At 59.4% G+C, this 27,340-nt stretch overlaps 10 protein-coding genes across 11 annotated transcripts; 2 read left to right on the top strand and 8 right to left on the bottom strand.

Moving 5' to 3' along the window:
• Nucleotides 1-1,279: 1,279 nt before the first annotated feature.
• Nucleotides 1,280-3,019, bottom strand: NAT2 (DUF1279 super). Of its 2 annotated transcripts, XM_047988166.1 has the most exons (3): nucleotides 2,172-3,019; nucleotides 1,878-2,072; nucleotides 1,280-1,699 (listed from the first exon to the last, which is right to left on the bottom strand). In XM_047988166.1, the coding sequence occupies exons 1-3, from the start codon at nucleotides 2,611-2,613 to the stop codon at nucleotides 1,554-1,556; spliced, it is 783 nt and encodes a 260-aa protein (XP_047844158.1). In that variant the 5' UTR covers nucleotides 2,614-3,019; the 3' UTR covers nucleotides 1,280-1,553. The 2 variants fall into 2 exon arrangements, with proteins under 2 accessions (XP_047844158.1, XP_047844159.1); XM_047988167.1 differs by having other exon boundaries at nucleotides 1,280-2,072.
• Nucleotides 3,020-4,279: 1,260 nt separating this feature from the next.
• Nucleotides 4,280-6,017, top strand: JDV02_006744 (uncharacterized protein; the record flags this gene model as incomplete). Its single annotated transcript, XM_047988165.1, has 2 exons — nucleotides 4,280-4,363; nucleotides 4,890-6,017. The coding sequence occupies 2 exons, from the start codon at nucleotides 4,280-4,282 to the stop codon at nucleotides 6,015-6,017; spliced, it is 1,212 nt and encodes a 403-aa protein (XP_047844157.1).
• Nucleotides 6,018-6,764: 747 nt separating this feature from the next.
• On the bottom strand, nucleotides 6,765-7,235 carry JDV02_006743 (uncharacterized protein; the record flags this gene model as incomplete). Its single annotated transcript, XM_047988164.1, has 2 exons — nucleotides 6,765-6,836; nucleotides 6,900-7,235. 2 exons carry the CDS (start codon nucleotides 7,233-7,235, stop codon nucleotides 6,765-6,767), a joined length of 408 nt encoding a protein of 135 aa, XP_047844156.1.
• Nucleotides 7,236-8,931: 1,696 nt separating this feature from the next.
• Nucleotides 8,932-9,750, bottom strand: JDV02_006742 (uncharacterized protein; the record flags this gene model as incomplete). The annotated part of the gene is made up of 1 exon (XM_047988163.1): nucleotides 8,932-9,750. One exon carries the CDS (start codon nucleotides 9,748-9,750, stop codon nucleotides 8,932-8,934), a length of 819 nt encoding a protein of 272 aa, XP_047844155.1.
• Nucleotides 9,751-10,953: 1,203 nt separating this feature from the next.
• On the bottom strand, nucleotides 10,954-12,014 carry JDV02_006741 (uncharacterized protein; the record flags this gene model as incomplete). Its single annotated transcript, XM_047988162.1, has 2 exons — nucleotides 10,954-11,282; nucleotides 11,459-12,014. The coding sequence occupies 2 exons, from the start codon at nucleotides 12,012-12,014 to the stop codon at nucleotides 10,954-10,956; spliced, it is 885 nt and encodes a 294-aa protein (XP_047844154.1).
• A 460-nt stretch (nucleotides 12,015-12,474) lies between these two features.
• JDV02_006740 (uncharacterized protein) lies at nucleotides 12,475-13,376 on the bottom strand. The gene is made up of 3 exons (XM_047988161.1): nucleotides 13,086-13,376; nucleotides 12,823-12,945; nucleotides 12,475-12,727 (listed from the first exon to the last, which is right to left on the bottom strand). Exons 1-3 carry the CDS (start codon nucleotides 13,263-13,265, stop codon nucleotides 12,620-12,622), a joined length of 411 nt encoding a protein of 136 aa, XP_047844153.1. The 5' UTR covers nucleotides 13,266-13,376; the 3' UTR covers nucleotides 12,475-12,619.
• Nucleotides 13,377-14,736: 1,360 nt separating this feature from the next.
• Nucleotides 14,737-17,308, top strand: JDV02_006739 (uncharacterized protein). Its single transcript, XM_047988160.1, has 2 exons — nucleotides 14,737-15,545; nucleotides 15,793-17,308. The coding sequence occupies exons 1-2, from the start codon at nucleotides 14,946-14,948 to the stop codon at nucleotides 17,176-17,178; spliced, it is 1,986 nt and encodes a 661-aa protein (XP_047844152.1). The 5' UTR covers nucleotides 14,737-14,945; the 3' UTR covers nucleotides 17,179-17,308.
• A 340-nt stretch (nucleotides 17,309-17,648) lies between these two features.
• JDV02_006738 (uncharacterized protein) lies at nucleotides 17,649-19,289 on the bottom strand (the record flags this gene model as incomplete). The annotated part of the gene is made up of 2 exons (XM_047988159.1): nucleotides 17,649-18,409; nucleotides 18,461-19,289. 2 exons carry the CDS (start codon nucleotides 19,287-19,289, stop codon nucleotides 17,649-17,651), a joined length of 1,590 nt encoding a protein of 529 aa, XP_047844151.1.
• Nucleotides 19,290-23,734: 4,445 nt separating this feature from the next.
• On the bottom strand, nucleotides 23,735-24,959 carry HEM2 (Porphobilinogen synthase; the record flags this gene model as incomplete). Its single annotated transcript, XM_047988158.1, has 2 exons — nucleotides 23,735-24,643; nucleotides 24,717-24,959. The coding sequence occupies 2 exons, from the start codon at nucleotides 24,957-24,959 to the stop codon at nucleotides 23,735-23,737; spliced, it is 1,152 nt and encodes a 383-aa protein (XP_047844150.1).
• Nucleotides 24,960-25,963: 1,004 nt separating this feature from the next.
• Nucleotides 25,964-27,324, bottom strand: JDV02_006736 (uncharacterized protein). Its single transcript, XM_047988157.1, has 2 exons — nucleotides 27,085-27,324; nucleotides 25,964-27,021 (listed from the first exon to the last, which is right to left on the bottom strand). Exons 1-2 carry the CDS (start codon nucleotides 27,103-27,105, stop codon nucleotides 26,185-26,187), a joined length of 858 nt encoding a protein of 285 aa, XP_047844149.1. The 5' UTR covers nucleotides 27,106-27,324; the 3' UTR covers nucleotides 25,964-26,184.
• Between the last annotated feature and the right edge of the window lie 16 nt (nucleotides 27,325-27,340).

Below are 27,340 nucleotides of genomic sequence, written 5' to 3'. Positions count from 1 at the left end.
AACGTTACTACGTATTCGTACCTACTAGTAGTACGAGGGGACCCAGATCAAGCACGTTGCCGGAACCCTCCCCACAACCCGCGGGTCTGCCGGGATGACATGAGATGCCGAGAGACGGCTCCAACGCCCGGAACTGCGGCTTGAGCTTGCGCAGCGAAGCAGCGGTCTCTTCGCGACCATGGTTCTTTACCTTGCGTAGAGCCCCAGGATACCTTGACTACCTGGCCGGCCGAGTCTCCCGTCGGCGAGTAGCGGCACCTCCATCCCACCTCTGCCTCCACACAAGCCCGCAGCCAAACACAGAGCGACGTTGTTCATGTCAGCGCAACACTGTGCTCACGTCTCGCACGTAGAGCTTGACGGACCACACCGGAGAGCGCGATTGGTAGATGCGTTGTATGGACACGAGGCTGGGCAAACCTACTGCTACTTCGTACGTGTACAGCTACACAAAATCATCGCAACCCTTTTGGTATTCGTCCCACGTCTCTGGGCATTTCATGCTCAACGACATGTCGATTTGGCCCATGCCATGGTATTTATCAGCCAGTGATGAGACGGCGTGCCTGCATCCAACCGGATTTATATAACGGTATTGTACTATGCAAGACAAACCGAAACAACAAAAATATCCCCTATACCGGTTCGCCCAGCAGGAGAAGGGAAGCGGCCTTCCTGCCGCGTCGGCATACTACCACTCTACGCTTGCATGTTTTCTTGTCCGACGAGATAGTACCGCTAGGGTTCGTAGATCAAAAACCCTGCCCATGTCCCGCAGTGTAGGCCGACGACTTGTAAACGTGCATCCCTGTTCCTTGTTCGGACTTGCCCCGGGTGTCGAATATACTACAACACACGATGACGCTTCTCGGTTGTCGGCCCCCTCCGTATTGCGTGCTTGCACTGAGCTGCTGTTGACAGATCGGACCCCCGGTGATGAGTGCCGATGTGCGCAGACGCCCACACACCATCGCCCGCACGTTGCAACCGTTCGGATGTGCGTGCCAAATGCTACTGCCAACGAATCAGTGCTGCGTGCGGCGCACAGGACTGGGCGTTGTGGGCTTGCGGCGTGGGATGACCACGCATATTTGACTCCCTTGCAGCGGACTACTTGGCGGCGTCGGGGTATCTCGGCTTGTCGTGGCGAGGGGGGGGAGGGGGGCATTTTGTGGTCTTGTGGATTGTATCTTTATTGTACATGCAAGAGAGATCTGGGTTTCAGATCAGAGAACAAGCTGTGTGCTGCTAGGCCCCCCACCCCCCTTTGTAGACCCCCCCCCCCCCCCTTCGCTCACGGCAGATGATTAGACGCGCAGGCGCTGCCGCCATGGGCTTGGCCCGTCTAATAGGTAAGTCACTACTGTACAGCCGATACGACCTCCTTACGTTCCTGTTCTCCTACTTCTATGCTGATTGATGGAACCAACAAACAAGTGCAGTCCGTAGCCCAATTGTGGAATCCTCGCGTATCCCAAATGGCTTTGGCTCAGCGCTGGACTTCGGGCGGCAGGCAGCCTTGTCTGTTCTGTGGTCGTCATCGTCATCGGCGTCTACGAGGGGCGCTTCTTGCCAATGTTCCAGCCCCACGAACGGAGCATCTTGACAACCTTGGGGGTGACGGCCGCGGTGAGTGGCACCCGGATGAAGATGAAACTCTTGTGAATGGCGTACGCGAGGGCGAGCTGCGTCGCCAAGCCTGCAGAAGCGCACCAAGTTCAGCATCGGACCGTCGGATAGATCTCCGAAACACACGAGCAGTAGACGATACCGCCAATACCACCACCAGGGTTTCGGTGTAACATTGGAAGGATGGATCGGGGGGCACGCAGTGTGGGGAGAGAAAGAGGGGAGAGACGATGGCTCGCAAGACTTACTCGCTTCCTCCTTGTTGCGCTCGTTGGCCTCCTGGACGCCCCAGCCGGCCATCTCGACCTTTTCGGTGATGCCGTCGTCCCCGAGCTTGTCCGTTTCCACGCTTTTGATGGAGCTCCAGTATCTATGGGCCGCCTCGCGCACCGACTCGGGGATCCAGTTCTTCGCCGACGAGACGACATAGTGTTCAATCTTACCTATCGCCGCAGAGTTAGCTAACCACTCGGCTAGAGGGCGAAACCAGGTCTTATATGTGTGCGTCTTGGGGGGGAAGGGGGCATGTTAGGTGTACGCACCAATCGTGTCGGTACCGACGACACGCACGAGGAGGAAGCAAAACGGAAAGTCGAGGACGCTCAGTGCGAGGTAGACGCCCACGGCGGACCAGCCGTACTCCTTGGAGAGCTTCTTGAGCCGCGCGCCCAGCGACAGCTTCTCCTGCGGCTTGTCGCCATTAGCGTTTCTCCGCCAGGACGAGAACCTGAAGCCGCGGCGCTGCATCCTCGGCCCCATGCCAGCGAAGCCGAGTGGTGTTCGCGTGGTGGCGCCCTGGCGTGTACCGGCTCTCAGCAGCGACACCGGCTTTGAGCCCTTCCCCTGCATGTATCTCGCCATCGCTTGCGTGCTTTCGGAGCTAAAGAAGCGCCTCCAGACTCCGTCCCGTGCAGGCGCCGCTGCCGCTCGATTGACAGCTCGCAGAAAAGGTGCGGCCCGTAGGCCAAGCATAGTTTGTAGCATGTCGAGGGGCGATCGTTGATATGTCTGCCACCGCTCAGGCTCTTCAAAAAGACCCCAGCGAGACGAGAGGAAGCTGAAGAGCCTTGTCCGTCCGTAAAGTAGACCGATCGGGATTCGTAAAGTTCTTGATGTCCGGAGGAGGGCGCGGATGCGCGTCAGACGGGATAGCCGGGCTAAGGAGTTAGGCAAGCTCCCGTCCCGGGCAAGGCATCTGTGCAGAACGCGGGGGTAGGGAGAAGGTGATGGAAGCTTCGCCGTGGCCGCCGGGGGAGAGCTCGTCTCGTGCTCTTATGGTCAATTGGCCGGCGGCTGCTCGCTTCGAGGAGGAGAACTCGGGCGTGCGGCGATGTGATTTTCCTGCTCAGACGTGGTGGTGAATGCAAGGATCGCTCAGAATGATGTAAAAGAGCCGCATCTCGGCATGCGACCACGCCATCTTTTTTTTGCAGGGGTTCGTCATTACGCTACTGAGGGCTTGGTTAGCTTTGGGCCGCGAACTGAATGGTCACGTGCATAGGGACGACATTGACGACGTCCGAAGCACTGTCGTGGTAATGAGAGCACGGCGCTGACAACAATTGACGGCCACGGAGAAGGCGCGAGAACCTGGCACCACAGACCGTTGAGTCCGAGCTCATCAATGATGGGATTCTCCATGACGTTCTCATATGAACATTACATCAAAATTGCGGCTCGGTCCTAGCCCCCCGTCTCCTGAGCCCTGCATCATTTGCGGCGGGCCGCGACGTCGCCAATGTCCAAGTGCCACGCTTCTCGCGCTCGAAGATGTTGTTCCATGAGATGGAAGTACTCAAATTTTGGAGTCGTTCGCATGTGCTTTGAATTGATTTGGGGTGGTTTGGAAGCACTCGTGGGAAGCATCTCCCCCACACCCATACTGGCGACTCACAGATTCCGACACCATCGAGCATCTCGTCGTATTGCAAGCGGCGCCCGCATTCTCAACACTTTCTGCTGCGTCGTCTGTCCTGTGACTTACTTGCAGCGTGCAGGAATTGACTTTTCGAGCAACCGGGTGAGATGTGAGCCTGATGCCATTGCAGTGAATCACGCATAACGCCGACCAATGGGTGTCAGCCTCCTCTTGAACAGCTCCTTCCCTAGGCGCAGCCGCACGACAGCTGCCTACAGCCTGTGCAGCGGCCGCAGAGAGGTCACATGCCCGTGAAGTGAATTTATCTCGTGTATTCAAAGGCCGTGAGCAAACCTCGCCCTGAGTTTGTCCCTCTCACCCTTCCATCGCCTCTCCTTCCTCTCCTTCGCTCACCCCCAAACCACCTCCCCGTGCCGCTCTAGGCCAGAAACATCCATACAACCCGCCCAGATACACGATCGCTCGGGATATGATCCCTCCGGCCTCGGTCTCTGACGGCTCAGTGCATCGAGCGCCGACAGTCTCTGGCGATCGTCGTTTCTAGCCCTCTTCGTCTCCCCTTTTTGATCACGCGATTTGACACACCAAACACCAACGCTCTCTTTTTGGCGAGCATCTCTGTCGCTCTGCACATACCTTTTGCATTTGTGACCGTACAGTCTGTTGCAACTCGTCACTCCCTTCCCCCCCCCCCCCCCCCTTTCTTGGGCCCTCTTTCTGCATCTTCGGTCATCCGTTTGCACCTCGCGTCAGTTTGCACTCCACGTCAAGATGGCGCCTCGAACTTACGGCAAGAAGAAGAGCTCGCTCTTCAAGGCTTTGAGCTCGCGTCGCCGCCGCCGATCTACCGCTGCCGTACGAGTTGAGGATGGTCAAGGTATTTGGACCCCGACCCCCTGCGTTGCGGCCTCTGGGCTCTCGCTAAGGCGTCCCAGGACGTGCCCCGTCCCTCGCCATTTCCGCACCTAGTTCTGCGGTAGTCACGAATACCCGCGGCACTCGTCACTCAAACAGCATCGATGAGATAGCCAGCGCTCTATTGGATGATACGAAGTATCAGGAAAATAACGGTGGTCGAGCCCCTTCCACAGAACGGAACACGGCTCAACTACCATCAGGCAGGCCTACGCCGATGACGATGTCTGTCTCCACCGGTCCTTCTCGTCACGAAGTTCCGATCTCTCCACTTGCCATGCATGCCGTCTTTGCAAGCACATCTACGCCGGTTCCCCATCGCTCGTCGCCGTCACGCGACGGGAAACCCTCCCCTCGAAGGCAGATATGTCAGCACGCTCAGACCTCTGCCCCCCTGGACCGGCCCGACTCTCATAGCCAGACGGAGGTGACACGAGAAGCCGACTCTGGCGCTGACTCTGTGAAGTCGCCATTTGATGAATCCCATGAAGATGATAACGGCGAGTCGGGCTTGGAGCCTTTTCCAGCCTTTGACGAGAACGCTGGTCTCTCGCGACCACCCCACGCGGGCCAGCCTACCACCTCCCCTGTGGTCGATGCCGATGAGATTGAACGGAAGGTCTCTGCCATGTTGGCAGCAACCCAGGCTCTCAAGCCAAAGACACCTCACCCCAAAGGCGCCGCGGCGTCGAAGGTCTCGCGCATGGTTCCATCCGTATTGGCCAAGATGTCAAACGCTTGGGACAGACTCAGCAGCAGACCAGCCACCCCAGAATCTACTGAAGCCGCCAAGATTCGAAAAGAAGCAATCCGACATAACGTCGACGGCCCTGCGTTGCGGTCAACCACTCACATACCGGCTCCGCCAGCCCACATTTCGACCGAGACCACGGCGCTGCGCCGCACCGAAGGCACAAACTTGAACAAGAGAAAGGCTCAAAGGATCCCTGGGGCGAACATGAGCGGCAAGCTGACCTCCAGCGCTCGCAAGTCCTTGAAAACGGATCAGGCTGTCGATGTTTCCGGCGGCGAGCCAACCGCGCTGCAGCCCCCAAGTGATTTAGAAGTCTGGCGAATGTTTGTCGAAATGGGCGAGGCTGGTGACCCAGCCCGAATGGCCGCGCATGGGTCCGACTGCCCTTTTGGCTCCGAAGCGGGATTCGAGCAGAATCTCGAAGATAGGATCTTGAACACCCAGCCGACCGGATCCTCCACGCCTCGACCTGGCTCACCATGCAAGTCATCCAACGCCTCTGACCCAAAGTCTGCGTACCCTTCCGAGGGGGAAAGTCTCGCGTCGGATGTTAAGGTCAATCTGGCCAAAGTTGCTGTCAAGCTTGGAGATGACGAGGCGAGGGCCACGATTCGCCAGGTTGATGTGAAGCAGAGCGCCTCGGTGAAGGGTACCGCTCTAGCTTCAGGCGCCGATCGACGGGCCAAATCAAATGTCTTTGATCGCATCAACGCCATCAAGGGGGAGGAGAGGCAGAAGAAGCACCCTTCCCCGAGCAAGCAAGAGCTGGAGAATCTTGAGCTGGCTTTACAGTGGTACCTCCCGCTGAAAGCCACCAAGCCAGATCCTCATGTTGACTAGTGAGTCAGGGTTCCCGAGTCCTCGAATCCCGCGACGCCGGTGCTTGCCGCCCGCGACTGCAATCGACTTATGCTCGGCCGCTCGTCAAGCCTACGAGGCCCAGACCCGCTCGCCGAACAAAGTCCCCCCTCTGTACGAGACTCGCGAATCCCACGCCCTGTACGAGTGTCAAAACGACGGCATAAAGTCCGAATGGCGTCGACATTTCGCCCCTTGGCAGCTCGATCCGGAGAGGCCGACGAGCTGCTCTAGCTGGAAAGCTGTGCAAATGGTGGAGCAGGATTGCGTAGCGTGATTGACCTGCCACCACCAACAACACCACTGTGAGCTGGGAAGCCAGCGACGCAATCCAGTCTTTACTCAACCAACTACATCTGGGAGGCTGAAACGCCTGTCCATCCATCACTCAGGCCCATACCCTGAGGAGACGAAAGGCTCTTGTGTGTGAGACAGGTAACTACAGCTTCAAGTTAACTGATCACATGTGCTAACAGATTATGCAGAATACTATGTGCGAGCCACGCAAATTGTGATTTGCTTTGAGATGAATGCAGAATATGGTACATCTAGTACTATTAAATGCAACGCTTTAAGCTTCCTGCTGAGGTCGGCATCATGGCATTACAGGTGTGCGCCCTGGTGAGAGCGGGGGTATAACATGTGTATATGGTGCCAATGCAAGACGCTAGTCAGATAATATAACCCAAGTGCGAATGTCTTTTGTGACGGTCACTCATGTTGTTGCATTCAGAGGAATCGGCGTCCGTGGCGGTGAGATCCACGGCCGTCTGTTCCGTGCATGCGGCGAGTGCCAGCGGCCTGTTGATGATGTTAGTCACCCGTCCCACGTGTATTGGCCTTTGGTATAGGCGAACGTCATACCTTGAGGCCCGGCCGGCGGGTCAAGCTGCCCCTCAGCTTGGTAAAGGCGCCGCTGATCTTATCCTTCATGGTGGGCTTGCGCTTCTGAGGGTGGACGACAACGCGCTGGCGGCGGGAGAAGATGCTGCGGCGCGGAGCGCGGGTGGTGGTAGCGGTTGTGTGATGGTGATGGTGATGGGCGTTATTGCGGCGGGTACGACGTCCAGAGAACATGTTGGCGGCTTGAGTTCCGTTTGAGATGGTGACGTTGGAGGTCTGTGGTATGTGCTTGATGAGAAGTGTCTGGGCTCTCTGTGGATGCGCTTTGTAGTTTGCGTTTTGGAGCGGGTTAAGCATAGGAAGAACGCTGAGCAGATCTGGAGAGACTACGAGATTTATATGCGGCGGACCCCCAACGATTCACACGAGGTCACATCATGGCCATCATCATGATCACGGCCGTGCCAGGTTTGGGAGGTTACGACATGGCCACGAGGGGAGTGGGTGGGACCCTTGATTTTCTTTCGCTGCGCTGTCATGAAGAATGATGCCATGGTGCGGCGAAAACCTGGCAGCGTGCGGTCCTCGCTCGCGGGGGCGGGAAGGGGCGTTTGGTTCTCCATGCCGATCAGCAAGCACGCAGGGTTCGGTTCGTGGCGGCTTGCATGTCTGTGGTGGGTGCGGTTTTCCAAGGCAGAGAGAGAGAGGGACAGGGGCTTGAGTGGCAAGCCACCCCTCCAGAAATAGAAGGAGAAATAGAAGCGAGCCGCCGAGGCAGGCAGGTAGGGCAAACTCTGGGGTCTGGGTAGGTATACGCTGCGATGCTTGGTGATGCGCCGGCTTGCCGCGAGAGAGATGAGGATTGAGGACCCCTGGCAGCTGGATGGACGTCACCGGTAGGGGTAACTTGTCATTGCTGATGATTGGCGATGACGGCAGCGACAGACAGGGACCGCCTCCATGTTTTCCCCGCCATCATGTCCGGCCCAGTGGAAGTGGCTGGTGGGTTGGTTGCCCGCCAAGCCTGCCAAACCTGTGGCTGGGCGGGAGATGATGTCATTTTGCGGCGCATTCCTTCCGTTTGGCATGACGTTCCGTCCGTTTGGGGGAGACAGGGAGGGAAGGCTTGGGGGGTGGGTCTGGGAGGTCAACAAAAACTTGTCAGAGAGAGAGAGAGAGGGATAGGTGACAAGTGCAGACATACTATCGAGATGAGACAAGAACCGGCGCTCGCTCGCTCGTCCGTTCGATATGTGGGTCACTGGACCATGCAACGGGGCCTTGTTGGTTGTCGACTCGCGTTCATCTGCCCTGCCTGGTATGACGCCGGGCGTACGTGGTCGACCGTCGGGACGACGTAGGAAGGGGATGAGGCTTTGCGGCGCTGACGCCAGGGAAGCCAGACAAGGTGACGTGAAGTTCTCTTTCCCTCCTAAATTGTCTCGCGTCTCTGCAGGTGCCTGTTCCAAGGGAGAGGGCCGCAACCCAGCCGAGACAGGTGACGCAAGTGACATGACATCCCCCCCCCTTCACCCCTTGGAAGCAAGGCTCCCACAAGCACCATGATAACAGGCATGCCCTCGTCGCCCTCTCGAGCACGCTGCCTCCCCCTCGACATAATCCAACGCGCGCGCTCCATCTACCGCCCCGCTGCGATATCCTGTGACCATGATACCTACGCGCGGGCGCCTGGTGTATCTCTTGTCCTACGCCAACATCACATCACACGAACAAAGAGGGCCGCCGGGGGGACTGTCGATGAGTTCGAATGCAATTAACAGTTGACTAGACTCGACCCGTGGAAGAAGACCGCAAGTAGTAGTAGTAGTAGTAGTAGACACAAGCCTGTATGATGAGCTCCAGGGTTAACCCTTTTCCTCCCCAGCAGCCAAAATGTAACTTGGTGCATCCATCTGCTCCTTGCCGGCGATTTTCCCATCGCAACCACGAACATCCGCATCATGGGGCTGTGCGCACGCGTCAGGCCTATGGACCCTGCCCTTGAGGTCTGAGCTCGCAAAGCACACCATATTTGACGTCTCGGCACACAAGTCTAGGAATTACCGCCGCCAAGGAGACCGCCAAGGAGACCGGTGAGCACATCGAGCTGTCGCTTGACCTTTTCCATGTCGCTCATGGGCCGGGGAGCCGTGTTGCGTTTGTGGAAGAAGTCGTCGTCACGACGAGAAATGTGGCCGAGGCCCGCGCCGCCGCCAACGACGTTGTCGTCGATAGCGCCGCCAGCTCCGGCGCCACTTCCGCCGTTGCGAGTGCCCGCGCCGCCAAAGACGTCATCACCGTTCAAGCCACCTCCGGCGCCAGAGCCGCCTGGCTTGCCACCTCGCTTCGTCAGGCCACTGCCGCCGGTGCCACCGCCGATCGGGGCACCAGCGACGGGGGCAGCAGCGACGGGGGCACCAGCGACGGGGGCAGCAGCGCCGCCGGGGAGACCGCCGGCGGAGTCCTCACCGAAAGGACCCTTCGCATCGTCACCGGTGCCCGGCGACTTGCCTTTGCCGGTTAGGTCGCCGAGGTCGCCGAGGCCGCCTAGGTCGCCGAGGAGATTGCCGAGCTGTCGCTTCTCCATGTCGGTCACCTCCATGCGATTTTCCATGCGCTTGTTGATGACGCCGAGGAGCTTGGTGAGGGCGTCCAGCTGTCGCTTCTCGTGCTCCTCCATGAGCTCGCCGGAGCCGGCCTTCCTCACCAGTCCGGCAATGGTCTCGGTGTCGTGCTTGCTGTCGGCGGCGGGCATGCCGCTGTCCCTGGCCATATTCATGTCCATGTCCATGGGCTTGGCACCCTCGCTGTGCATGGCGAGGGCGCCGCCGGCCAGAGCGGCAATGATGGTGGCAGCACTGCTGAACTTCATGATTGCCGACTTTTTGTGTGTTGTATGTGTGTAATAAAAGGAGTGACTGGTGTGGGTTATCAACAGCGAGGCGCCGGGGGAGGTGCCAGAGGAGAAGACCACGGGTAGGCGTGAGAAGAAGGCAATGGTTAGAAAGGGACGCCGAGAGCTCTCCTGCACTCCTCTGGAAACCCGACCGGGCACCACATTATATACCTGCCAAGCCTCAGTTCATCCATTACATTGTCTGGCATCCGACGCGATTCAGATTCTGGCTCTTGGGGCCTCTCAAAGGAGCGTTCCCAGTTGCGAAACGTCCTCCTTCCACCCCATGCCCCCTTCCCTCCCAACGCCCTACGTTGCGCCAGACGCTCCAGCACGGGTGCGGACCATCGAATTCCGGTCGCGAGCCACATCAAAGAATTGTGATCACCAGCCCTGGGAGACGAGGGAGAGAGGGGCGTAGGGGCGTTCGCGCACCTTGTGTGCAGGAATTCCAGGTCGTGGCATCTGAGACATCCACGGCTGGGGCAGCGTGTTTTGGGGAATGGGAGATGCGCCCATCCCTCGTCGATCAGGGCAAGATAGTATTGGCATCATTGGCTCTGAATTCGCAGGCGTTTTTTGGGCGCCAATGGCGTGGCGTTGGAAATTGTGTCGCAGGCGTCGACGCGCGACGCGATGCTATCTATCTTGCTGAATGGGGGGGCTTCTTGTATTTGGGGCGTTGGCGCGCCAGTTGGAGGTGAGGATCAGGGGCTGAAGATCGCCTCCCGCCTCCCATGCCTGCGAGTGCCGTTTCGCTCGCTGCAACAAGCTTTTAGCGTTTCCGGATGCCAGAGGTCGGGGAAGCATTCCGAGGCGTTCGTGGACAGCGGCATGACGTGACTCGAGGGGGGGGGAGGGATGTTCGTTCCAGTTTGTTTTGTGGCAGGCGGGCACGCGTGCGCGTGGCGGAGAGCAGGTCTGGTGACACCGGTCGTCTCTCCCCTCCGAGTCGCACACGATCATTCACGAGGAGAGCTCAGAGACTTGACGGAGACAGGAGGAGGGGAGGACCAGAGCCCCGGCATCCGGGTTCGCACTACCTACGTAGTTAGTAACTTGATATATACAAGACGGTACACCTGTCGGGTCGCGTCAGTCGCATATCGTCATTGCCTCTCTCTTTCCCTCCCTCCCTCCCGCAGGCTCTTCTAGCACACACACACACAAAAACAAAACCTAGGGTCGCATGTTGGCCTTGATCTTGGCGAGATCCTCCGGGGACAGGCCCAGGCTCTTGACGACGTAGCCGTCCCAGCCGCCAAACTCGTCCTGCAGGCCCTCGAGGAAGGCGGCCCAGAGGTCCGGCCGCAGGCTGATGAGGTTGACGAAGCCCGGCGTGTCGGGGTCGGTGATGCCCACGGTGGCCATGGCAAAGTGCGTGAGCTTGTCGCGCGCGGGCTCCGTGCCGATGCGTGACAGCATGTAGTCGCGCGCGGCGGCCTCGGGGTCAGTGCCGGCGAGGTGATGCAGCAGGCCGGCCAAGACGCCGGTGCGGTCCCGTCCAGCTGATGACGATGGAACCGAGAGAAGACGTAAGCGAGTGAGCCAGGTCGGGTTTTCACTCACTATCCATGTATCCCCTCTGTTCCTCTCTCGTCCTCTCTCTATCTCTCTCGCTCTCTCTTCATTGTCTCACAAAGAGACACTCTCTTTCCTCACACGCAAAAGAGACAAAACGTACCGGTGCAGTGAAAGAGCACGGGCTCCTCCGGGCGGTCGCGCACGTGTTCCAGCACCGCGCGGATGACGGGGCGGTAGTTGTGGGCGACGGCCAGGTACTGCGCTCTCCAGGCGGGCCGCCCGCCGTCGACGGCGAAGTCGGCGAGCACGGGGTCCGGATAGCCGCCGCCGCCGTCGCTGTCGTCGTACCAGACGTTGTCGACGCCCGGGACGGCCGGGTCCGGGGCGCGCGCGCGCTCCCTGGCGAGGCGCATGTCGAAGACGCGGCGGACGTTGGCGGCGAGCCAGGCCAGGGCGTCGGGGTCGGCGGCGGCGGCGTCCATGGCTCCCGAGCGGTAGAAGCGGCCCGCGGGCACGGCGCTGCCGGGCACGGCGCCCACGTCGCGCAGGTTGATGAGCGAGCGGGTGGGGATGAAGGGCGGCGAGGTCAGCGCGGGGGCGAGGGCGGCGGCGGGGATGGGCTCGCGCACGTCGGTGGCGGCGAGGGCGTCGAGTTCGGCCGTGGTCGATAGGTTAGCGGTGGTGGTGGTGCTGATGCTGCTGCCGCTGGGTGTCATGGTGATGGATACTGGGGGGTGGTGATGGTGTTTGTTGTCGTTATCCTCGTTGTCGTCGTCGTCGTCGGCCTCAAGAGTCGCCAAAGAACGGTGAATGGATGAATGGGTAGATGACTGCGCTATGTCACTGGAGACTTGGCAGTCTCTCCTCCCTGTTGATCGTCGTGGTATAGTGCACGGCAAATTGCGGCACTGCCTGTGGGAGAGCATCAAGTGGATAACTAGCAGGCAGACACGCTGGTGTTTTCCCAAGCCCTTCCTTCGGCAGGGATCATCAGACTTGGCCGAGGGGGTTCAAGTGAGCTGACAGCGCCACCTGGCCGGTGCTTCTTGCTTGCCAGGGGTCGACGATGTCGGGTTTGACTACTGCCGGCTACAGAGTGTTACAGCCAGTACGAAGCAATGCATAACGTTAGTACGTACATGCAACATGGGACCAAAATCAGCGTGTTTTTTTTTTTGGTTGTTATAGAAAAAAAATGTTGGTTGCTGCAGTGGTTGAGATCCTCGATTCCTCGAATAGTAACATGATGCGGTCCAGCGGATGCGCAAACGCCTCGATCGTATTTATCACATAGCCCTTATTACCATCTTTGTTGTTGTTGTTATACAGGAGTCAGAGCATCTTCCGCATTGAGGCCGCATCTGACATACGTCTCGCCCATGCCTGCTGGGCTGAGACGGCAGTTGTGATGAGTTATCTCGTGCGGGCACTGGAGTAGTTGAAAGACAAGAGAGGGCAGAGGCGGTTAGCCAGGAACAATGACGGTCTTGTCAACTCGGGGAAGAAAGGGGAGGGGAGGCCAACCGCTTCGTAACACTTAACGGACTTCTGGGAGTACGCGACTGTCCATCCATTGTCCGATAAGGGCTGTACGTTGTCAGGTCGGGCCTCCTCATAGACGCATAGCTGAGTGTCAGGATTGCATCTCTGCAGTATGGGGGGATGAGGTCCTACGATGTCAGTAGAGTATTCTCTAGTAGCTTCTCTCTACGAGCCCCGGGGCATTTCGTTTCCTCTCCCCCCGTCTCTCTCTGTAGGGGCGGGATGGAAGGGGCCTTTTCACATACGCCCAGGACCGGATTGTGACAGTTGTACTCGTTTGCCATACGGTTCGCATAGTCTTCGTTCGACAAGTCGTGGTACTTGACCCGGTTGTCGAGGCACCACGGGATGCTGGAGCCGCCGGGGGCGCTGGAGGCCGCCCTCGTGAGCATGTAGGCGGCGCAGAAAAGGAGCTTGGCGTGCATCGCGTTGCGGATAGCTGAGGGAGAATAAGACAAGATGGAGGGCGTCAGGATCGGGGATGAGCAATGAGGAGCAGCACCAGGGGGCACGCAGGTCGGCAGGAGAGATGGTAGAAGATGGGTGGCTATGAGTCTCCTAGATGCTACGAAAAGGAGAGCGGCAGGGCTACTTGGTATTTATATAAGTCTTCTTTCTGCTGCATACACGATTCGGGGTCGTTTTCATTATATTATTGAGACGTAAAAGAAAGGGGGAAAAAATATTGTGGCCTGACTCTCTACCTATAGCTAGCTCCAAGGTGTCTGCGTCTCGATTCACCTGCCCGGGCGGGGGCCCGGCGGCGTATCAAGGGCGATGCGATGCGAATGGCACAGGCTGGCGCAGGTTTGGGAAAAGAGCGCCCGGTTGACGTGTTCCCTTGACAGCATCATCGCCCAGGAGGATCTGATAGGGAACTCGGCGGCACTTGACATGAGGGAAATGCTCAGAGGGACGTCCTTATCGCCATCGGCCCGTCCCATGGCGCCCGGGGCTGGAGAAGGGAAACGAACGCGCGGTGTGCTTACGCCAGTCTTTGTTTCTGGAAGGGTGTAACTATCTTGAGGTATAGTGGCTATCATGGGCCTCTCCTCACCCTTAACACGGTAGAGGCGGTGGCGCGGCACGCCCCGTCACTCTCTCGCCTCGCGGATAAAAAAGGAAAGGGCAGGGACAAGACAATAGATGGTCCGGCCGACGGCTGCCGGCGGGCAGAGTTGAGTTCGGCGTTAGGGTCGGCCATACGTCCCTTTGGTATGTACGAAGTACAGTATATACTTTCGAAGGCCTCATTGCCGCGGATCCTATCCTACACGTCCGCGAGCCTGTCTGTGCCTCTTGGGTGGGCTGCCTTCTCTGCGACGGCACCCTGCGGCGTTTGCGTCGTGGACGGTGCGCCGCGTCGCCGACACTTGGTTTCTTCTTCTTCTTCTTTTTTTTTTGGTTGGTCCTGGTCGATCGCAAGCCTCCTCATGACTGTGCGTGCCAGTACTAACCGAACCGTACAGACCGCCCTCTTCAGCCACTAATAAGTGCTTTCAGATTGATGCCCAACGGTGCAAAGCAGGAGTAATAATGTATGTAATGGCTACGTACAAGATATCGGCCCTCGCGGACCCTGAATCGAAGCTTGGGGCGGCAGATGGACCGGCCCGCCCGCGCCCCAGCAGGAGGCGTTTCCAATGATACTGGTGGGGAGCGAGAGAGACGGACAGGGCAGGGCAGACAGCCAGCCAGCCTGACTGACACGGCGACGTTTGTTGGTGGTGGCCGGTGGGGGTGCGTGGCTGCAGTGCGTACCTAGTAGTTGGTTCACAGGCGGTAAATTTACAGGTCGGTCGCAGAGGCCGACACGCCGCCGCCGCCCAGCGACATCGGCTTCGGGCTCGACATTTTTGATGCATCACGATTTCACCACCTCTCTCCGCCCTCACTCTTCGCCTCACCCATCCTCATCATCCTCCACCGACGACACCAGGACCAAAAAAAACTTAGACAGCCTCGACGCGTCCAGGTGTCGGGGACACGCGTCAGAGCGGTCGCGACAGCCGCCTCGGGACGTCAATTGACGGGCTCCCCCCCTTTCCCCCCCCGTGCCTTTTCTGTCTGGCCCAAGCAAACCAGACGCCGCCGCCGCCGCAGTCATGTTTTCCACGCCGCTGCTCCGCTGGGGAGCTCTCTTCTCCGTCGCCGCCGCCGTCGCCCTGGCCTTTGCCCTGCGCCTACAGCAGCAGCAGCAGCAGCAAGTGCAGTTTCCCTTTGCCGACGTTCCGTCATCGACGCCCTACTCCCCCTCCTCCGACAGCAGCGGCCCAGCCCGCACCTACTGCTACGGCAGCGTACGGACCCAGGACGACGCCCAGCCCGCGGCGCGCTGCTTCTCCGTGCGCGACGGCCGCTTCACGCGCGTCTATGCCGATGACAAGATCCTCGAAGCCGAGTCCGAGTCCGGGACTGGGTCCGAGGCCGGAGCCGGAGCCGGAGCTGGGCCCGAGCCGCCAGCACGCGTCACCGTCGTCGCCGCCGACGGGCACGTCATCCCCGGCCTGTGGGACGGCCACGGCCACCTGCTGCAGTACGGACAGCTCCTGCACTCGGTCGACCTCTTCGGGTCCGCGTCGCTCGACGAAGCGCGCGACCGCATCGCCGCCTACCGCGCCGCAAACCCGGGCGCCGGCACCAGGGACAGCTGGATCCGCGGCGTCGGCTGGGACCAGGCTGTCTTTGGGCACATGCCCACCGCGGTGAGTCTGCCTCTTCATGGATCTTTTATATAAATGTGTGTGTGTGTGTGAGTGTGTGTCTGTGTCTGTGTGTCTGTGTGTCTGTGTATGCGGGCGTGTGTGTACTTTGTATGTGCGTAGATGTGCATGTATGAACATGTATTCGTGAGTGTGTACACACATATACTGTACACACACACACGTGTACGCAAACCAAAGTGGTGCATGAAACAGAGAGACAGGCCAGTTGACTCCCTCGACCGCACAGCAAGACATTGAGCACGATGCTCGCCTCGCAGGCGCCTACATGATGCTCGACCGCATCGACGTGCACTGCGTCTGGGTCTCCCAGGCCGTCCTCGACCTGCTGCCCGCCGACGTCCCCGACGTGCCCGGCGGCGAGGTCATCCGCGACCCGGGCATGGGCGTCTTCTGCGACAACGCCATGGACCAGATCCTCGCGCTTTGGCCCGAGCCGTCCCTCGAGAGCAAGGTCCGCGCCGTCAAGACCGCCCTGCGCCGCCTCAACGCCGTCGGCCTCGTCGGCGTGCACGACGCCAGCTCCACCCCGGCCGACCACCGCATGTACGCCGCCATGGCCGACGACGACGACGACGACGACGACGATGGCTCGTGGACCGTCCGCGTCTACGCCATGCTCGAGTGCCCCGAGAGGAGAAACTCCTTTTGCGTCGAGCACGCCGCCCGCGTCGAGCGCCCCGACCACATGTTCGCCGTCCGCAGCGTCAAGCTCTTCGCCGACGGCGCCCTCGGCAGCTGGGGCAGCGCCATGCTCGAGCCCTACGCCGACCACCCCTGGAGCTCCGGCTCGCTCCTCATCAACGCCTCCGACCTCGTCGCCGTGACCGGGGCCTGGGCCGCCGCCGGCTTCCAGGTCAACATCCACGCCATCGGCGACCTTGCCAACCGCAACGCCATCGCCGCCTTTGAGGCCGCCCTCCGTCAGCAGTGCCCGGACGACGGCGGCGAGGACGAGGACGAGGACGGGGACGGGGACGGGGACGAAAACAACAACGCTGATGGCGACCAGGACGCTGACGCTGACGCTGACGCTGATGGCGCCCTCGCCCGCTGCCAGGCCCGCCATCACCGCTTCCGCATCGAGCACGCCCAAATCATCCACCCAGACGACCAGCGCCGCATGCGCGCCCTCGGCATCATCCCCTCCATCCAGCCCACCCACGCCACCTCGGACATGAAGTACGCCCTCGCCCGCCTCGGCCACCTGCGCGCCGACACCGAGGCTTACCGCATGCGCTCCCTGCTCGACGCTGGCCTCCCCCTCGTCCTCGGCAGCGACTTCCCCGTCGAGCCCCCCAACCCCTTCCACGGCATCTATGCCGCCGTCACCCGCAAGAGCCCCGCCACCGGCCGCGGCCTCGACGGTGCCCGCCACGGCTGGCACGCCGACCAGGCCCTCACCCTCGACGAAGCCCTCGCCGGCTTCACCACTGGCCCCGCCTACGGCGCCTTTCTCGACGGCAGGGCTGGCACCATCCGCGAGGGCGCCTTTGCTGACTGGGTCGTCCTCGACGAGCCCCTCGACGGCCTCGACGTCGAGAAGCTGCGGACGCTCAAGGTTCGGGAGACATGGGTCGCCGGCAGAAGGGTGTATGCTCGCGATGAGCGGTGAATTAACCGAAGAAAACAAATGGGCATTGAGGAGGAGAGAGGAAAGGAAAAGAAAGATGTCTTGGCAAGAGAACCAATAGATGATAGACCAGATGGCGTAGAGGTTCAATGATGTGGTCGACCGATCTTAGGGATCCCCCCTTATACACTTCTCGCGTCCGTGACATTTCCGGCGTCCAGAACTAACCAAATCATCCCGTCATGGGAGCCACGTCAGCACATGCAACACCCAATCCAACAAGAGCACCCTAAGGTTGTAGATGATGGCATTATGTGTGACAACTGTCAAAGAAAGGATAATCTACACCCTCAGGCCCCGCGACTTCCATGGGTATCCTGGCCAGAAACGGATAACAATGCCAACGCCAACTCCAACCGCACATGCAAAGGCTTCGCTTGGGAGCACCCGTCTTTGCAGCGGGCCCATGCTTTGAATAACACACTCCGTCATTCGCCGAGTCATCCCACCTTTCAATCCTTGGCTATGCACTTTTGTTCAAACCACTTGGCAAACTTAACCGTCGGAATGTCCACGGCCCGCCAAAAAACGTCTGCCCACCAGATCACCGTTGGGATGCAGAACACGGACCCCAGGACGAAGCCGGTGTTGTACCAATATCCCTGGACGCCGGTCACTCCGTATGCCCACTTCTCCCAGTGGTATCCTACCGTGTGCATTGCCGGTCCGTGCATAAGATAGAGGGCGTAGGAAATTTTGCCAAAGTACTGGACCACAGGCGTGTTGAAAAATCGTTGCCAGCCCTTCGAGTGTCCCACGGCCAAGACGAAGACGACGGCGCCGGTTGACTGCCAGTAGCGGTATTTCTCCTCAGCCCACCACTTTGGGATGAGGGACGATAGGTAGACCCAGCCAGGGGTAATCTCGCCGCGGCCGTCGGGCTGGCACATGAGGTACAGTCCAAGAATGCTGACCAATGCCCAGAAAATCGTCTTCCAAAGGGGCCTGCGAGATCCGAATGAAGGTTTCTCATCGAGAGGCAATGAGGGAGTAGGTGAGTGTGCGCCGCGCACATGGTCCCACTCAGCCAGCAGCATGCCGCAGTAAAAAAGAAACAGCTCCCAGCGAGAGTGACGGTAGACAAAGCACATGATAGCGCCAACGACGAGGAATCTGAGCTTCGACTGCAATCGAGCCGTGCCGATGATGACCAGGAAAAGATAAAGAGAGCATCGAAACTCGACTGGAATAGTCCAGAGGTGTACGTCGTAGGCTGCCCGCAAGTTTAGTATGTGAGATGGCTTAGCGGTAGTTTGATTCTTACAGGTGCTCCCGCCAAATTTATCCCAGCCAAAAACATGGACAAATCTGAACATGTGAATGGCCCAGTCTCTGTACTGTGCGTATGCGCTCTCCATCCTCGCAGGATGTGGCTCGACAACGACCTTCATGTAGGTCCGGTTGTTGGCGAACTCCCGGGTCCACTCGTACGCTCCGATCCTCAACAGTCCAATAATCATGAATGTCGAGATGGCCGTTGGAAGATAAAGACGGATTCCCCTGCGGAACACAAGCGAGCTCATCGTGGTAGAGAAGTCTCCAAAGGATCGACTGCGGATGAGCTTCAGCGGGCGATAGGACAGGGCGTAGCCGGAAATGACGAAGAAGACGCAGACGGCGGGTGGTCCCTGATACCAAAGCCGAAGGAATGGAAGCTTCAGAATATGGTAGTTGGTCGTGCTGCAGCCCCAACCCTCAGCAATAACGAAAGCCTGGTAGAAGTAGTGACAGAAGAAGACGAAGAGAGCAGCAAGGCCGCGCATGCCATCGAGATAAGCGGTCGGGGACAGCTTCGCCGGGCATATTTGCTCCCTAGCATGGCGGCCCTGCAAGAAACTAGGTGTCAGGAAGATGAAGGTGCGGACTATTAGGCTGCGCCAGGCCGTCGAACGTAGGAATTCAGAGGGGATGGCGGCGACTGAAGCATATGAGGGTGTTTTCGAGGAGTCAAAGATAGGGCGTCGTTCGAAATCAACAGTGTTGCTGCTGCTGCTGCTGCCCTCGCTCTCGGCATCCGAGATGGTCCGCTCTTCAAGGAGGCCCATCTTCTCCTCATGGGAGAGGCTCTGCCTCGAGGCGGCACGTCCGTTCATTGTCCAGCAACAAGACGGACCCTATGAAGACGCCAGAGAAGTGGAAGTCGGAAAAAGCAGAAAGGATGGAAAGAACGGCTGCTCGGGCGCACGAGGCTGGATGAGCCTGCAGTGCTTGGCCGTTCCTTTGTTTGTTTCTGGCGGCGTGTGGACGGTACGAGGGAGTCGGTCGTGCGATTTGCTCGAAGCAAGCCTTGGTTCGTGTCACAAATAGACGACGGTGGGACAATAGATCGACTCGAGAGCTGACAGGGTTGAGCCGAGCGAGCGACGCTTTGCCGGGCTGTAGGTGTCGCAGGAGAGGGCGGGTCAAACAAAGATTCCAAAACGTAGTGGACGGCGGGAGTGGAAGGAAACAACGACAGGAAGGAAGGCAGGCAGGCGATCAGGAGATGATCCAGGGCCCTGGAAGGAAGGTCAGAGTTTGGAATCAGATGCGGCCAATAGACACGCTTTGGGCCAATAATAATAAGACGATGGGCAAAGTACAAGACCGAAGGAGCCTGCCGCCAAACGATGCAGCACAGCCAGCAGGACAGCCGCGCTGCAAGAAAGAAGAAGAGTGAAGGATAAGGCAGGAAGAAGAATTGACTTTTTGGCGAGCGCACGTACCTCACCAACCTGGCTGAGCTGCCGATACCCGTGCTGCTCGAAGGGGGAGGCGGAGGGTATCGAGCCTCGACACCTGTTGCCGCAACGTCGACCCACGGTCTCGGAACGCACTGGCGAGGCCGCTGGACAGTGTAGCGGCGTAGCCGATGCCCAGGTTCGGCGGTGAGGTCGGGTTCGATTGGCTGGAGCGTGCGCCACCCCTGTCGGCTAACCCTGGCTCGTGGGACGGGGGAAGCGGGCCTTGGGGTGGGGGGAAACACTGTGCAGCGCTGCCGTAGTAGCAGCAGCACCAACAGCAGCAGGCGAGATGGAGATGGAGACGGAGATGTGCGATCCACAGGGTATACGAAGTGAGGTCGTACGTGTGTATAGTAGGGTACCTGACGCAAGGTAGGTCACAGGGGGTCCTGTACCTTCCTCAACAAGCACGCCCGTCATTCGAGAGGTGCGCGAGCTGGTTGGTACCTGTCGGTGCGTCAGGTCCGCAACCATACGATGGGGTACTACACGCAGTGTACGCGCGCGCACAGGACCCGAGTAATCCACGCTCGTGGCGCACGAACCTGTACGAAGTGTCAGGGAAGGTACGATCAAGCGCACCAGCATCGTCTGCGCCGCAGGGCAGGGAACCAGGAACCTTTCCCAGGGATCAGGCCAGGCCAGGCCAGGCAAGGTACCTACCTAGGTAGGTAGTTCGCGCCTGCCACCTCTGTGTGCCCACGCCGCAGGGCGCAGCTGCTGCAGGCAGGCAGGCAGGCAGGCAGGCCCCTCTGTGTTCCTTCCCACCAGTCGGCTGGTGCTAGTAGTAGCGGTGGCGCTGATGTTGATGCTGGTGCTGTTGCTGGGTGATGTGGAATCCTGCTTTCGACCGGCTGCCGCATTCACTTTTCGCGTGACACCAGCCTGGGCCCCAACTTGGGCTGCGTCACAAAAGGCCAGGGTGATGACGGTGAGGCTGTCGGGACTGCGCTGGTCTGCACCGCGACGATGTCTTCTCTGTCGCGAAATCTGTCGGCGTAGGATTCGATGTCGGGTCGCGGCACAAAAATCATGAGGTTCTCCGTGCTCCGGGGCCTGGCGATTGGAGTGAATCAGCTGGTCCGGGCCGGTTGTAATAAGCCGGTTAATGAGAGACGACAGGGCTGTCAGGGAAAATAACGAAGGCGGTCATCACCCTCGGTCGCGTCGCACAAAGAGAGCCCCTGGACGTTCAGCTGGCGTTGTCGATATCGGAGGGCAACACGGAAGGGCCAATGCAGAAGGAGAGCGATGGGCATCATTGAACAGAAAACGCAATTACTCGGTCGACGCCCTGGTCACCCTCGCCGACGGACGGTCCTACAGCCCTCCAGCCATCACGAGACGCTCGGCCTACATTCATCAGCAGCTCCCTGAACAAAGGCGCGTAGTATCTATCTTCTGGAGGCGCCGATCGCCCCCGGGACTGCCACTACGTTTAGAAGGCCGGAATCCTATGCATTGCGCGCCTCAAGATGGATGGACGACGATCGACAACGTGCGTCCGAGGAATGGCGAGTAAGGGGGGCCGCCGTGTGTGGGGGGGCGCTTGTAATAGGTCCTGCCTTGACGGAACGACGGGGATGATGCACACACGAATTGCTCCACGCAAGGAGGCTCGACAGTGTTTCGTCGCCGATTAGTATTAGTAGTGGTTGAGCAGTAGAACAGCAGTAGTAGTATCGCTCTCCCTCGTGTCTTGCCGCTGACACCATGGACATTTTGCAAGAGAGCTTTGCCATGTATACTACTCAAGCATCCCTTCTCGGTCGACCAGCGCGGTCGATGCCCGACCAAGCACGGCTCCGTTGTCGTCACGCACATTCCCAACGCCGGCAGTGAGACTGGGGCGGCACTTGGCGGGGATCCCACGCGACCCAACCCAACTTGCCGTCCCGTCTGCATGCCTGCCATTGAACCAACAGCAGCCGCTGCAGAAAACAGCCGCCAGCCGCCACCCCCACTGCCTTGCCTTGCCCACGGGTCTCAAAAAAGGTACGGGTCTTCCGCTGACAACTTTCATCATTCATCCCCAGCGCGTGATGTTATAGTAGTTAGTAGCATCATAGGTAGCGCCAAGGCAGCACCCACGCCCTCCAGTACTTCCAAGGCTGTTGTTTCGGGCTGTTCTTTGTTGTTGTACCAGCACCCGAAACGGCTAAAGGCCAGTCGCCGGCAGTTTGGCCCCCAGGGGTTCAAACTCCGGGTCCGCCTCCCACCTCCAAAAGATTGTCTTTGATCCCCCCATATCCAAGCCTCCTTGCCTCCCCCTTCGAGGCTCTCCACGCGCCGCGTTTCAACCCATTCATCTGGCAGACTCCGTTTCCACCTTTATTACCGGGTTCTTCGAGCGTCAGAGCCCCTGCTCTCCCCGCCAGCGCCGTCGTTCCAGCTTGACGCTTCCGCCTCCTGTCGACCCACAGTAGGCCGATCGTGCTCTCTCGTCGAGCCTGATGCTTGCAGCGGTGCAACGGAACCTCGGCCCTGGGGCATCTCGTGGTGACTTCTGAAGTTCTGACGGTGGGCAAATGCGGCGAGACGGGACGCCGAGGGGGGCTCAGGTAGGCAGGACGGCTGGCTGGCTGGCGGGAGTGCGCGCTTCGGCCACGCGTGCTCGGCAACGATAGTCTCCCCGGTGCTTTTTTGCGTTTATGTGCGTCGGGGGCTGAGGTACTACCGCAGAACAATGTCTCGTCCCCGGCATGCATCCTTTTTGCATCTGCTCTGCTGTGATATTAGTATCCCATCTGAGCCGCCCACCAGCCCTGGTCCTGGCTTGGCTGGCGAACGTATACAATGCTACGAGCAATATGACAGCGCACAGGAGGCGAGGCGTCGACGTCAATAACTGCAGGGTCCCCAGCCCGTCACATTGTAATAATTCACTGCGGATCGCCAAGAGGAAGAAAGTGAAAAAATTAGTCGACCGTTTATAACCCACCCTGTCGAAAACATAATCAAGAGCCCTCGTTGCGACACGTTTACGCACCGGATGGTGTCACGGCAGAGTTTGCCTGCGCGCATGCGCCTTCGTGACCATGCACTGGCCGACTTCATGGCGACCAGACAGACAGACAGCGGACGCATAAGCATGTCTCTGACTTGTTTGCTACGGCTAGACAACGGGCCCTTCCCTTTCTTTTCTGGCTTGGGGGAGAAAAAAGAGGGATTCCGCTGACGTCGACGTCGGCCGTGAAACCGCACTACTGTCGGCTATGCCTCCGCGTAATCCTTGGTACGAGTCCGCACACAACAGTCAGACAGCTGGTACGTGCAGTGCAGCAGGTGAGATAATATATATGGGTATATACACCCATCCCAGGCGGCGCGGACTCATGCGGCGGACTCATGCGGCAGACTCATGCGCTCACACCAAAACGCTGCAGCCAGCCGCCCTGTTTGCCTGTCTGTCTGACACCGCTTCCCTCGTACGCCCCTGACACAGTCTAGGTGTGGCCAAGAGCGCCGATCAGGTGGTCTTCTCCCCAACCTGCCAAGACAGAGCCGCCTTGGAACTGTGCGAACTCCATCTTGCATAAACAGTGGAGATACCGCGGAGCGATGCATCAAGTCCTTACTCCGGAGCGATCGTCGTGGGCCACGGCGGCGGGGTGCAGGTTCACACACGATAAAGGGAGCAACGAAATCGGTTGAATCGCCAGGTAGAGTTCATTCGTTAAGTATGTTCAAGTGTCGTAAGTACGCTTCTAGTTTTCAAGGCCGCCATATAATCCGTAACGCCGTAGTTATGCTCTCATCCTTTTCCAATACCGCACAGTGAGGTGTCCCATCTAAGCCTTATCGGTGGTTGTAAATCAGTGCTCGAGCCAGTCCAAGAACTGAGGAGTAAAGTAGCTGACAACAATCGTCGCTCCGGCGCGCAGAATGCCCTCGGTGGACTCAAAAGCCATGGTCTTGAGGTCGAAAACTCCTGCCTTGGCGCCGGCGTGGATCATGGCATACTCGCCGCTGACCTGATACGCGGCGACTGGCAAGTCCTTCCCCAGCTCCTTAGCATCGCTGATGATATCGAGGTACTGGCTAGCGGGCTTGACCATAATGATGTCGGCGCCCTCGTTGATGTCGCGGGTTATAGCCCGGCGGGCCAGGCCACGACCGCCAGGGGGCAGCTGGTAGCACTTGCGATCTCCAAAAGACGGCGCAGAGCCGGCGGCGTCTCGGAACGGCCCATACAGGCACCCGGAGAACTTAGCAGAGTAGGACATCAGGACCGTCTTATGTGCAATGCCTTCCTCAATCAGCTTCAGTTTGATGGCACGGATACGCCCGTCGTTCATATCCGAAGGCGCAACGCAGTGGGCACCGGCCTTGGCGTACGCAATGGCGACATCGGAGATGCGGTCAACAGAGAGCTGGTTGTTGAGGCTGCCGTCATCTCGGAGGATGCCGCAGTGTCCGTGTGACGTGTACTCGCAGAGGCAGACATCGGTGCAGATGAAGATTTGGGGGAAGCGACGGCGGATGAGGCGGATAGCCTGGATGACGGGGCCCTCGGGGTCATCGGCGGCACTGCCAAGTGCATCTTTGCAACCGGGCTTCATGGGAACGCCGAACAGGATGACGGAGCGCAGACCCTTGCGGACGAGGGGCTCAAGGAAAGGGACCAGGCGGCTGACGCTTAGCTGGTGCTGGCCCGGCAGAGACGGAACGAGGATCATGTCGTCGTCGCCATCAGTGACGAAGATGGGGTAGATGAGCATGGACTGCAGAGCAGAGCGAGAGTCAGCCGAGCTCCCCGGTGGAGCGGGGAGGCGAGCGTGAGAACGCATTGCATACCTTGGTGAGCTGGCGCTCGGCTTGCCAGGAGCGGGCCAGAGGGTGGAAATAGCCGCCGTGAAGCTGGCTGGAGATGTCGCCGGAGATGCTGACACTGGTTGCAGCCGTGCTGGTGTACGACATGGCGCGCGAGATGTGCGATGTCCGGTCATCAGCCGTCGAGACGGACGGAGCCGGGCCCGAAGCACGGCTACCGTTGGCGTCGCGCAACGCGAGGTCCTGGACAAGGCTGGAGAAGGACATTTTTCTTCGGGCTATGCGAGCGATTCTAGCAAAATCTCTTGCAGGTTCAACGCTGGCTGGCGTTTGTTAGGCGTGGCGACGAGGAGGCGTCCGTCCCCGGGATGTCGTCGATGTGGGCGGCTGTGGACGGGGGTTGAAGGCGATGACAAAGTCGCAGGCTAATTGAGCGTCACACAGCGCGGGGCTGTAGGAGTTGGGTTGAGAGCGACAGAGGCGTCCTATATTTCGTCCACAGGCGGACGATTGAAGCACACAAAATCAGCCGCGGGAGAGGACAGTCCTGTCCTGTGTCGTGGACGAACAAATTGCCGGGGCGCGGAGAACAGGAGACGGCGAGCGGGTGCAATGCAGAAGGAAGGAAAGAAAATAAGAGACGACAGTGTCACTGCGACGTTTTTCTCGCCCCTGCGTACGCCCTCCCGCTTATTCGCCATTCGCCCCGAGCCTCGGGAGCGCCGCTCCAGGTCGGCCACCGAGCCGTGCATGTGGCCAATCAGGCGTTCGCATTTGCTAATGGGGGCGGAGGGCGCAGGGCTCCAGTGGTCCAGCTGCCGTGTGGCCGCCGCATTCCCACCCGTTCCGGTGCTTTCCATCGGTCGGCCTGTGAGATTGGATTCCGATGCCCGTCTATTCGCGGGGTTGCGGGCGAATTGCGGTGTTGGCCGGCGTCCTCCCTCGGAATCCATCATCGTCTGGCGCCCTGCGGGTTCCTTCATCTTCATTGGAGGACCGCGATTTTGCGGCTCGTTGGATGCGGGTTACCCTGCACCATAACATTTATCAACAACATCACGAACTCAGCGAGGCGGAAACGCTTCACTAGCGTCTGCCTGCGAGCGTATAGGCTTTCTATTGACCTTTCCCGTGGTCCGCTTTAAAGTATTCGCCGCTGCGCGGTCGTGGCGGCTAACTTTGTTTTGGTCTGCTGCTGTGTGACTCTGAATGTTCACGTGCTTAGAGGTTGGCAGTATGGCACTGAAAAACTAGCAAGGTTCATGAGTGACAACGGATATATAAAATTCAAGCCGCGCAAATCGACACAAGCTCACAAGGGAGGGGGAAACCCAGCTAGTAACTCGTCTCACACAGCAGCCCACCCGTTCAAACCACCCTCTATGCATGGTTGTAGTCGCGTTTTTACTCATACATCAAGCAATACAGCTCCTCTATCCGCCAGCATGAATCCGCACACAAGAAAGGCCGATCGTGATCCGCGCATGCACCCCTACACGCCCCTCAACACCGTGTTGTCCCGCTTATCTATCGGCGTATATCTCTCCTGTAGTACCTCAGCCACCGTGCGGTTGACCTTGGCCTCGGGCTTCTCGTAGCGTTGCTGCAGCGCCTTTGCCACGGGACTCCTCGCCGTCCCGTTCACAGCCTCGGCGGCGGTGGCGGCAACCTGCTCTTCGGCCAGGCCCACAGCTGACTTGACCTTGTCAACGACCTCATGTGCCTTGTCGCGGCCCTTCTCAAGCGCCGAGGCGATGACGCCCTGAGCTTCGGACGCCTTCTTCTTGGCCTCGCCCTCTGCCTTTTCGATTTGCCTACGGCCAGCGAGTCGCGCTTCGAGGGCCTTGTCCTCTACCGCAGACTCGTACCGCGCGCCCCTCTCCTTGGCCTTGTCGAATGCGGCCTTGCCGGCGCTGGCGATACTGCTGCCTGCCTCCCGTGCGGCCGCCTCCGCCTGCCGCACCGCGGGCGGCAGCTTCTCGCCCGCCTTCTCGGCGCCGTCGACGGCCCCGCCAAATGCCCGGGCCCAGAGGTTGGCTACGCGAGCCTCGAGGTCCTCCCGCACGTCCACCCAGTCCGTGTTCTGCACCCACCGGACGGCGTTCTCGACCTCCTCGTTCCATCGGTCTTTGGCGACCTCGACTGACGCGGCCCTTTGGGCGGCAGCGACCTCGGAGCGCGACGGCGGCAGGGGCTGCGGGATCGGGTCGACGAGCGTCTGCAGGGCGAGCGCCTGGGCTCGCAGGTGCCGGCTCTGGTTCTCGCGGGTGCGCTGGTGGGCGAGCACCGACAGATAGGCAAGGGAGAGCGTCAGGGTGACGCCACCCGTCTGCAGACCGGGTTAGGATACGAGGGCGCATTAGACGGCCAGGGGCGAGGAAGGGAAACTCACGAAGCCGGTTGCGAAGCCCATGGTGACAATGGTGGTTGCGCTCGGCTGATGACGGGAGTGCGCGGGTATTAAGCGGCTCGTAGTGCTGCCGATGGCGGGAGAGGGTCGCGGACGCAAAGACAATTGCTCTCAAGAAGCCTATGCGTGACTTTTCATGATGCGTCGCTGGCTAAAAGGGCTCCCCAAGGGCCGGGCAAGGCGTCAATTGCTGTCGTTGCGAAATTGACGGTTGCGAGAGGGTTGACGTAGTTGGTCG

This window comes from Purpureocillium takamizusanense, chromosome 6 (genome assembly GCF_022605165.1).
Source record: "Purpureocillium takamizusanense chromosome 6, complete sequence".
Classification (NCBI taxonomy): Eukaryota; Fungi; Ascomycota; class Sordariomycetes; order Hypocreales; family Ophiocordycipitaceae; genus Purpureocillium; species Purpureocillium takamizusanense.
Note: the sequence above shows the minus strand (reverse complement) of the source record. Positions and strands in the feature narration are given on the sequence as shown.

Bases quoted from the DNA above. Each gene is read 5' to 3' on its own strand.
- JDV02_006740 (XM_047988161.1), bottom strand. From the start codon at position 13,265: ATGCACGCCAAGCTCCTTTTCTGCGCCGCCTACATGCTCACGAGGGCG. The intron at 12,946-13,085 runs GTATGTGAAAAG...CCCATACTGCAG, and splicing joins GTCACAATCCGGTCCTGGGC to AGATGCAATCCTGACACTCA. The intron at 12,728-12,822 runs GTTGGCCTCCCC...CAACTACTCCAG, and splicing joins CCGTTAAGTGTTACGAAGCG to TGCCCGCACGAGATAACTCA.
- NAT2 (XM_047988167.1), bottom strand. From the start codon at position 2,613: ATGCTACAAACTATGCTTGGCCTACGGGCCGCACCTTTTCTGCGAGCT. The intron at 2,073-2,171 runs GTGCGTACACCT...CTGCGGCGATAG, and splicing joins CGTCGGTACCGACACGATTG to GTAAGATTGAACACTATGTC.
- JDV02_006739 (XM_047988160.1), top strand. From the start codon at position 14,946: ATGTTTTCCACGCCGCTGCTCCGCTGGGGAGCTCTCTTCTCCGTCGCC. The intron at 15,546-15,792 runs GTGAGTCTGCCT...TCGACCGCACAG, and splicing joins TTGGGCACATGCCCACCGCG to CAAGACATTGAGCACGATGC.
- JDV02_006736 (XM_047988157.1), bottom strand. From the start codon at position 27,105: ATGGGCTTCGCAACCGGCTTC. The intron at 27,022-27,084 runs GTGAGTTTCCCT...CCCGGTCTGCAG, and splicing joins TGGGCTTCGCAACCGGCTTC to ACGGGTGGCGTCACCCTGAC.